The sequence below is a fragment of the Siphateles boraxobius genome, unplaced genomic scaffold (genome assembly GCF_051911475.1).
Source record: "Siphateles boraxobius isolate OS27281-9 unplaced genomic scaffold, OSU_SipBor_1 1, whole genome shotgun sequence".
Lineage (NCBI taxonomy): Eukaryota > Metazoa > Chordata > Actinopteri > Cypriniformes > Leuciscidae > Siphateles > Siphateles boraxobius.
The window spans coordinates 26,123,677-26,134,277 of record NW_027508699.1 but is presented as its reverse complement, the minus strand read 5'-3'; the positions used below and the strand labels follow the sequence as shown (position 1 = coordinate 26,134,277).

The following is a 10,601-nucleotide window of genomic DNA, read 5'->3' as shown; positions in this document are numbered from 1 at the left end:
TTATATAGTGGCTAAGTGTTGGATGCTATGAAACTGGATAGGGCCAACAACAACAACAACAACAACAACAACAACAACAACAACAACAACAACAACAACAACAACAACAACAACAACAACAACAACAGCAACAACAACGACAAAAATCGACAATGTAATAATAAAACAATTTTATAATTTTATAAATTAGTCATTGCATAATGCATACACTAAAACAAAAACATTTTACAATAATATTGTGCTGTAAACGCCCTTTTGCTTTTACATTTAGGCAGACTCCAGTATTATTTACTAGTGTATGCTACAAAATAAAACAATAACAACAAAATATATCATTATATAAATCCAAATATCAATTAAAATAATATTTGAATGTATACAAATAAAATAAACAAACAAAAGAAAAAGGGAAGTCATCTGACTATTTTCACACTCTCCTCTCATTTTTTGTCAAAAGACTGATCTCTGGAACTGATCTCTCTGCGGAACTGATCTCTCTGCGGAACCAAAGTTTCTGGTCGTGATATCTGTACGACCTATTTAATAGTTACGGTCTTATGCCATTATCTCGGAATGTATTGTTAGTTATTGTAGACTACTACATATAACATATTCAGAGGATTTTTAGTTAATCGTATTTATTGTGTTTATATACTTCGATTCTATCAGTTTTAGCAGTAACGTTAAGTGTTTGAAGATAGCGAGTTTAGTGACAGACCGCTCCACATGAGCGTCTGCTACAGTGCTGCAGATCTCACGTGCACGGACTTGATACTTTACAAATCATAAACATTTGGACGACCAATAGAGGCAAGTCGACTGTGTGTTTGTAAACCTTTCAAACGTTAATAAATAATAACTTCAGAAAAGGTTATTTGTTTGCATTACGTCCGTCTCAGTTAATGTAGTGTATATGACGAAACAAGGGGCATATCTTGAGTAATATCTTGAAAAGCATGTTAAATCAGAGAAAGCTCCATCTGTCAGTCTGATTCAGTGTTTTCCGAGTGCTGCTGTAGGAAGGCTGAATGTGTTGTTTGTTTTGCAGGTGTAAGGGATGGAGCTGCAGGCGGTGCTGATGGCAGCAGGTGGAGGCTCTAGGATGATGGATCTCACCTATAACACCCCTAAACCTCTGCTACCTGTGGGAAACAGACCCCTCATCTGGTACCCCCTCAACCTGCTGGAGAGAGTGGGCTTTGAAGGTAAATATACTGTCATATCAGAAAACAAAGTTCATTTGAAGTGATTGTAGTATGTCACTGTTAGTATAGTTTTAGGATATATCCTGTTATAGAGATTTATTGGTAGATTCTTCTTTCGTCTCTGTTCTTCTAGAACACATTTATTTCAAATCACAGAAGATTTATTGACAGATGTTCGTAACATTGCAGAAGATTGTTTGACAGCTGTTTCATTTTGAATAATGAATAAGACATCGGGGCTTGAAATTACTTTAGAATGTTACTTTTAAAGGTGCAATGTGTAATATTTCGGAGGATCTATTGAGAGAAATGCAATATAAGATCCATAACTATGTTTTCAGTGGTGTATAAAGACCTTGCATAATGAACCGTTATGTTTTTATTACCTTAGAATGAGCAGTTTCTATCTATATACACTGCGGATCCCCTTACATTGAAATGCGCCGACATGTTTCTACAGTAGCCCTAAACGGACAAACGCGTTTCGTTACTATGTTGCTCAGCGTGCAAGGAAGCAAGCTTTGTTCAGCGAATAAAACACTGACACAATGATGAACAAGTAACAATAATATTCGCAATAACATAGTTTTACTGAATAATTAAGTAAACATAATTTCTTAATTTATCTTTGTAAAGAAACCTCATTGCTGAACTGGCTACTCTTTGCTGTCTCAGACGATGACATTTTCCTGTCGGCCACCATAACTTTTGTTGGTTGCAATTCGTAACCTCACCACTAGATGCCGCTAAAATCACACACTGCACCTTTAAGTGGAATACTTTAGAAATTGTATGTCATTTAATTTAATTTATTTTAATTTTATCAAGGCCCACATTGCCAAATGGGAGTAGAAATAGGTTTTCTTAGTAACTAGGACAATACAATATTATTTAATTAAATAATAATACAAAATGCAGTTTTATAGCATACATGATGTCAGCTAGTTTAGTTTCTGAAGTATCTGGTCTACGTTACATTGTCTATTAATATTAAATGGTTTTAATTTTACTTTCTTATTGGAAAGTATTTTGAGCTGCATTTCTAGTATGAATTTATGATTTTAGTATTATTTATTATTTTTGAATTAATAGATAATTCAAAATAATTAACTTTCAGTGTCCTGACAGTCCTGGACTCTGTAAAAAAATAAAAAGGACTATTGCTTCACCAGAAACAGTAACTCTATGCCTGTGAATTGCTTTGCATTGGTTAGCTGACATCGGCTTGGATGACATATTTGGGGGCGGGTTTTGACGAGTGTGTGTGTGGTGGAAGTTAACAAAATGCTGAAATTGCTTATTACACACTTAAGCTGCAGGTGGTAATAATTTTCGCAGGCTGCTTTAATTTAACTAATAAAGTCCTTATTTCCTAAATGGGAAAGGTAGGGCCATTTTAACAATTGGCATACTATAATGGCATGTTTTTTCCACGTTACACCCACTCGCACAGACCAGCACCCATGTTGCTTCTCATTTTTAGTATCAAGACTCTTTTTGTCAGGGAACAGGAGCTTGATAAAACCAACTAGATTTTTCTGGGGGGTTTTCGGCAGCATATTTTGTTAATTTTTGTAAGTCCTAAATTATAACGTTTTATGTGCCCTAAAGTAATGCGCTTAATTGGAAACTGTTTGTAAAGGTGTATGTATTGCCTACGTGACACTATCTATATAACTAAACTGGTAAAAGACTAATGAAATTAAGCCAAGTTTCTCTGGTCTTTTTAATCTACACAACTGCTTTAGGCTGGAAGGACACTGAATAACAAGATACAATTACACCAGTGGGGATTTCTTTAAGACTGCAAGGGGAGCTTGGCTTCCCCTATAATGTCAAAAAATCAATGGTCAAATATGTACTATTGTGTTAACATTTTATTGACTAAAAGTGCGTTAGAACATGTTAAATCCCGAAGACGAATTAGTTCAGAATCAGCTGCATATAGCAGGTTGGCTGACTCGATTTCCTTCTCATTCATTCCCGTAGCATCAGTGGATTTTCCTGTTGAAGTCTAGTGTCTATTGACTTCAGTGGCGCTGCTTTGAACAGTTTTTTTCAGTGCTTCGAAACTAGACGGTCATTGGATAAATGCTGGGATTATGTCCCGCCCACGGACGCTCAGCGTCTCTGGGGGTGAATGGAGGAGTGGGCTGGCCTGGACTCTGGGCTTCTGCGTGATGATTGGAGGGTCTGTCCAAAGACTGCATCTCCTTTTGATCGACAGCAATTTTGTACTATAAAAAGTCACTGACGCTGAAGCTATTCGAGCTCAGTCCCATCGCAGATTTTGCAAGTGTAGTCGAAAGACAAACTGCTGCAACATATTTCTTGTTATTTGCTTGGCAAAATTGCTAGCCAATTTTCATCATACATTTCACACAATTATACACCACATTCCTTGTTTCAGTTTAACCTAATTCCCACATTTCCTCCAAGTTTAATATCTTTTTTTTTAGATCGTTTGTTCATTCATTCATTCATTCATTCATTTAGGGATGGGACGGTATGAAAATTTCATATCACGATTATAGTGACCAAAATTATCGTGATTATCAATATTATCACGGTTTTGTTAAAACGAGATGAAAGTGTTCAAAAAGAACTGATGCTCACATTGAAAACATTTCAACAAGTTTTATATTGAAAATCAAGAAAACAACAAATAAAACAAGCAGCTCTATGCACTTTTTAAAGCAAGATTCTGTGGCATTTCATTCCTTATAATGACCGTCGTCAATAGCAACACATTATAACTCAGCGCACATCCATGTATATCACACAACGGACGCGTGCTCTCATTTCATTCAAATACAACTTGCCGTCTTGCGTCACCATTTTTGATTGTTTTGAAAATGAAATCAGAGTTGATTTATTGTTTACAGAGTTTGATAATATTGTTGCGGTCATCTTGTCTGGATGAGTTTTGTCCGCTGTACAAAATGGATTTAACATTAACGGGTAAGATTTAAAACATTAATTTCAATTCAATATGTCCCGTAATTATGTAGTAAAAAAAAAATCTGTGTAATAAGTGTACAATGAATATACATTATTATCTCTTAAATGTCACTCTGAATAGTCTTGTTTGAAGTTGTTCGTTCGTCTTTGGCTCAAAGCCACTTGCTGCGAACTTTTCTTCGCGGAAGCTTCACGTTTATGTCAAGTGAGTGAGAAAATATTTCAACTCAAAACAACATTTTGTGCCCAATTATTTCCCAGACGTAGTTTTGGTATTGAGGTCAAAGTTAACTTGCCTTGCGTTCGCTACAACAGTGTGTGATGGTCACACAGCAACTCGGTGTTTCCCACTATTGCAGCAAATTTTTGGTGCATGTTCTGCAGACAGGGTGACCATCCTCGATTAAGTTTCTCTCAGGTCTTTTGTAAAAAGCAAAAATATGACCACACCTCAGATTTGGTCCTCTTAAAAGACTGAAAAATCTCCCGAGCACGGTCACTGCCTTCTGTCATTCCTTCTCGAATAAAAAAACAACAACAACAACATTGCACGCTGCGCGCCTGCGTCAAACTGTTGCTGGCTGGACAGGATTTATGTTATTAAAATCGCGATAATCAAACACGGTTTTAATGATAGTTAAATTTTAAACGATAATACTAACCGTCAGTACATTTTATCGTGGCTTATAGTAAAACCGGTAATCGTCCGATCCCTACATTCATTCATTCCTTCATACAGTAGGCTAGGCTATAAATAAATGGACAATTTTTATGATGTAGGCCGAAAATGAGCTTCCCCTCTTTGAAAGACCAGCAGTCGCCACTGAATTACACAGTCAAATGCACCCCAGACAACTAATGTTCGATCATTTCAATTCTGCAATAATCAACTGTAGTCTAGTACTTGTTTTATGTTTTAGGCCAGCTTTCCTCCACATAGCTTAGCAATAGGTAACCTTTAGCAGCATGCACGTAAAACAGTTTGGGCTAACATAGCATGGGGCAATTTAAATAGTGCTTGTAAGTTATAAAATGGAAATAAATCACATTTTAAATGGACAAAAATAATAGACATTTAAAACTTTTTGATTCATTTTAATTTATAATTAATAATTGAATAATTTTACGTTGAAAAAAATAAATAGAAAATGAGTGATTGCCCCCCGCAAGTGAACTCTCCAATGGTGTTTGTTTAAAACTTAATTGACAAATAAAGAAAGAAAAGCATTTGACAAAATGACAAAGAAAAGGAATTGGCAAATGGACAAAGAAAGCCAACTGGTAATTTTGTAATTTTTGTAATTTAAAATGTGCATATAAAAATTTCGATAACACATTAGTTTAGTTTTGAGTCCAATTCTCACTATTAACTTGTTGCTTGTTAGCATGTATATTACTAGGCTATTGGCTGTTTATTAGTACTTATAAAGCACATATTAATATCTTATTCTCCATGACTATATTCTACATCCCTTAATCATACCCAATACCTAAACTTAACAATTACTTTACTAACTATTAATAAGCATTAAGTTTATTGAGGCAAAAGTTGTAGTTTGTAGTTCGTTATCAGTGAGAATTGGACCCTAATTTAAAGTGTGACCAATTTATTCAGTTTTGAATGTCTATTAATCTGTACATTTAAAAAGGTACATTTATTTATTTCCATTTTTATTTTTCAATTAAGTGTCAGTCCTGATCCTCCATACTAATGGTTAAAAAACAGTCTTAGGCCTAAAGCCACATATATCGGAATATAAGAAAAACACCCATCCATACCTTTAAAATATTGAAATAAGTTTGGTTTTTTTGTGTGTGGAAATAAATCCAAAACTGATAACTTAGAATCCTCTGTTCTATTCATTGGTTTAGCACATTTGAGATCCAGTTGAGGTGGTTTACCTTCTTGAGTATCTGTGTTTAATGTCTTCATGATAATGAAATGTTTATTGTTCACACCTAGCTGTATTGACTAACCGTGAGATCCAGCTGGTATGGAGTTTATGGCTATGGCCCTTTGCCTGCCCAGCAGTACAGTATGGACCTTTATGTGTGGCACATTCTATCCTTTTAACAGCCAGAGTGCCAGCCAACAAGGCCCTGCAATTAGCTTTTACAAGTTTTAGCACAAACTATGGTAAGTAAACTGCTTCGTTAGAAAATATTTATGCAGTAAAGCAGGATTCTGGGACAAACTTCATCCAGTTGGCCAAAAGTCTGTCTCAAAGGGTAATGGCAAATAACTCACAAAGACTCGATTGAAGGTGTCTTATCTAATATATTTTTACAAGTCTGCGGTGTCACAGGTAAAATGTGTGCTGTTCTTAACCAATGGTGTCATGAAGGAAAAATATCTCTTCCATTTCCCACTAAATCAAATGATCATGTCAAAACAGTTTACCGTGTTTTGTGAAGTAATTGTATTACTTACCGTGTGTCCTTATAATGTTATTGTCATTTTTGTAAACTGCGCTGGGGTCAGTAAGATTTTATTTTCAAAGAATTTTTTTTTTTTTCCAGAGGTGATTGTCATCACTACTAAAGAGGTTCAAAAGGCCCTGAGCACCGATCAACGTCTGAAGACGGACGTGAAGATGAGGTTGGATGTGGTGTGTATTCAGGAGGATGCTGACATGGGCACTGCAGATGCCCTTCGACACATCCAGCAAAAGATCAAGGTGTGTCAAGTGTCAATATCATAAGATAACACTGACTTTACATTGACTTTCCAAAAATGGGATAGAAAATAGGTCAATAATTAACTGGATACAATAATTGGATGCAGTCAAGAAGATTAAGACTTCTTCTTAAAGGGGATGGAGGAGCTAAACATTAAATGTGTTTAAAACTAGCTACGTTTCATGCTAGGTTATTCATATGTGACGGATTATCTAAAAGATCCAATCGTTATCACATAAAAAATGGGATTTGTGCGTAATGTTTTAAACCAGGGGTGTCAAACTCAGTTCCTGGAGGGCCACTGTCCTGCAGAGTTTATCTCCAACCAGCTCCAAAAACACCTGCCTGGAAGTTTCTAGTAATCCTGAAGACCTTGATTAGCTGGATCAGGTGTGTTTAATTAGGGTTGAAGCTAAACTCTTCAGGGCTGTGGCCCTCCAGGAACTTAGTTTGACACCCTTGTTTTAAACATTCTTCCACATTGATTGTCGTTGCGATAGTGTCTCCACACCAGACATTAACATGAGAAGTGCTTCAATGCATAATTCCAATATTGAAAAGTGCAAGCTATGTGATTTTGCTAAGTAAGTGGATCAAAATATTTTTGTTGGTCCTGGAACAATATTCCTCTCAAAGTAACATAGTTTATGGTTAGGGTTGGGGTTAAAAATATGAATAGGACTATCTAAAAGTAGAGGGAAATGAAATGAAGCACCTAAACCTAAGATCTGATTGGTTGATATCAGGGTTCCTGCGCAGTTTGGAAAATTAACCCCTTAAGTGTCACCTCCCCTTTTTATAATGGACATTAAAATGCACTATACAAACTTAAATGGTTGTAATTCAAGAATGCTTTGGAATATAGACCTAAGTTTGGTCTTGTTTTAAAGAAAACAATCAGCAGATTATTACTTAAGTGAAAACTCTTCAAAAAATTAAAGTATGAAAAAGTTATGGAAATTTAAATTTACAGTAAATCAAATATACTTTATTAATATTTTTTTTTATATAAAATAAATATTTTACAAAATATTTTTTACTATAAAATTACTATAAAATAAAAGCTATATATCTAACCAAGTTGTGTTCCAAATTTAAAGTTGATATCACAAAAATTGAAGTTCTCATGAGATTTTCTTTAGGCGTAGTACCAAAAATAGCCACCGGGTGCCATTGCATTCCATTGAATTTAATTGTATGCATTCTGCCATAACAAATTAATAAATTTCTATCCAAATATCACTTTTGTCACTAAAAATGGAACCTTGAGACTCAGACCTTTCTGACAATATGTGTTTTGTCAAGATTAGAAAAGGTTTTGATAAAAAATTATGAAAGATGATGCCCAAAAGGGGAGGGGCCTAATTCAAAAATACCGTTTCTATGGTAACGCAACGTCCAATTTCAAAACGGGTTTCACAGGATGAATTCTGAGTTCGTAAGCTTTCAAATGATACCTAATTTATGATAACTACTAAAATATGTGATGTAATAATAATGAAAAAATTAATATATATATATATAATATATATTACACTTTTTAGAGTTTTTAGAGGCTTTTTACTTTACTTTTTAAAATATTTTTTTTTATCTTTTTTTATTGACAAATACTAGATTATGTTTTATTATGAACTTTTAGCATTAAAAACCAAAGTTTCAATTATTAAAAGTGTGTGCGTCAACTTTTTGTGACAAAGGTCAGAAACTCCTGTTATGACGTCGATTTTTTGAGGCGCACTCTTGTCATAAATTCATATATTACTGTTCCTACATAATTTGTAATAAAAATACAGCGCTAAAATATCTATTTAGGAGTGTTAGACCTTTCCAACGATATATAGTTTGTCATGATTAAATTATGATTTAATAGTAATATATTGAAGTAAAGTTAGGCGTCCCGTATACGGGACGGTGACAGTTAAGGGGTTAAGGGATGGGCATTTGTGTCAATTTCTCATTTCAGTCATTGACAGGTCTCAAAAAATGAGTAGTAAAAATGAAAATATTTTTAGACCGTTACGAAAATTGATGTTGACGTGATAAAAATATGACATGAAAACAGGAACGTATGACTAGAAAAAATAACACTGCTATATTATGATGCATCAATGTTATAGAAAAAAACATCTAAAAGTAATAGCTGATTGAGGTAAAGCTGAAGAGTAAATGATCTCCAGTAAACTCATGCTCATTCTATGACATATCCTATGAGATGATTATTCAGATATCCTAGATGCATAACATGAACGTAACGCTACAATTTGCAGCGCTGATCTTAGCGTGCTGATACAGAGAAATTACAAAATTCTATCACAATCCTGTTCTATTTATAATTTTATGTGGTGTGTATATTGGCGATGCACATCTTGCTTTTTATTTTTCATGATAGAAAGTGATTACAGTCATCACTGCGCATTTTCAAAGCCATAACGAGAAACAACTTTAAATAAAACAGGTTTACTCAAAAAAAAAAAGGGAACAAAATAACACTGCTGCATTATTAATATCAATGATTTTTTTTAAAAATAGCCTATCTAAAAGGAATATGACCGTCTCAGATAACCCAATCATAGTCAGTAATGTTGGACATTGCATTTGAGCTGAAACTGACGAGTGAATGAACGGTTGGTAAACTGCAGCGTTTTGCTTGCTGGTTATTGAACTCAACCAAATGCGTCTTCTATTTGAGATCATCTGATAAAGACAACATAAAAGTAATCTTAAATCTTACATCTGCACAAAAGGAAATAAATGCGCACATGAACTTTACCGTGCTAGTCTGATGTGTAATTCGTGAACGCGCTCTTCCTTGGAAAGCTGGAAAGCTATTGTGTTCCTTGTTGGGATCATAATTTATACCTTATATTTAGACTGTGAAATGATGTTGAATGTGATAGATATTATCTACTGATGAAATTTAGCATTTCACTCTTTCAAAGAACTGTCTAGATAATATTTGTAATCTGGTTTGTAGCCAGTATTGATGTAGCAACTGATTTGACGTGAGGAGTGCTCAACGATGACGGAGGGTCATAAAAGAGTTAGCAACACAATGATGTGATGAATTTTCATCACTGAAAATCATTATGCTCAGAGCATAGCATGGTGACTAAATGGAAGAAACATAATTGCAGCATGAGCATGCACGTCCATGTCCATGTAAGTATGAGCTTGTGCTCAGAAGCGTGAAAAAGCCTGGCAGGCGTAAACACAGCCTCACCTGTCTCCCATGTGAGCTGGCCTGGGGTCAGTGGAATGATGTGAGGGGCAGATCCTGTGTTCCACAGGGGGATCTTTGATCCGTGCTGCCCCGCACCGATGGGTCTAACTCCACAGAGTGCCTCATTTCTCCTGCTGAAAGCCCAGTGGCCAGAGACCACTAACTCCACAAACACATGATGTCAGAACCCTTTTTCAACCCTAACTGGCATTCATGGGACTGCTGGATATGTGTGAGAGTTGTTGTGTAGATGGAATGGGGCAGCAAGTTAAATAACATCCTGGTCGGTAGAGGTGGGCGATATATCATTTAGATGATAATATCCAAATTGTTGTCAGGACGATATGCAAAATTGGGATATCGAATATTTCATAATTTGTACAATCCGACCCCCCAAACATGAAAAGAGCTGAAGGAGGTTAAAGAGAAAACAAATAACGCACACTATAACCTTCTAAACAATTATATGTAGCGAGTTTAATACTGCAGGGGTTTGTTTGACTGTATTTTATTTTTTGTACAAAATCACGATCGTT

The 10,601-nt window shown here is 35.2% G+C and overlaps 1 protein-coding gene across 1 annotated transcript in view; it reads left to right on the top strand.

Moving 5' to 3' along the window:
• The first annotated feature begins 509 nt into the window (after positions 1 to 509).
• eif2b3 (eukaryotic translation initiation factor 2B, subunit 3 gamma) overlaps positions 510 to 10,601 on the top strand; it is a 42,862-nt gene continuing 32,770 nt past the window's right edge. The window contains exons 1-3 of the mRNA XM_077231562.1: positions 510 to 810; positions 1,049 to 1,205; positions 6,687 to 6,844. Coding sequence (XP_077087677.1) covers positions 1,058 to 1,205; positions 6,687 to 6,844 — 306 coding nt within the window. The 5' untranslated portion in view covers positions 510 to 810; positions 1,049 to 1,057. The remainder of the gene's footprint in view (positions 811 to 1,048; positions 1,206 to 6,686; positions 6,845 to 10,601) is intronic.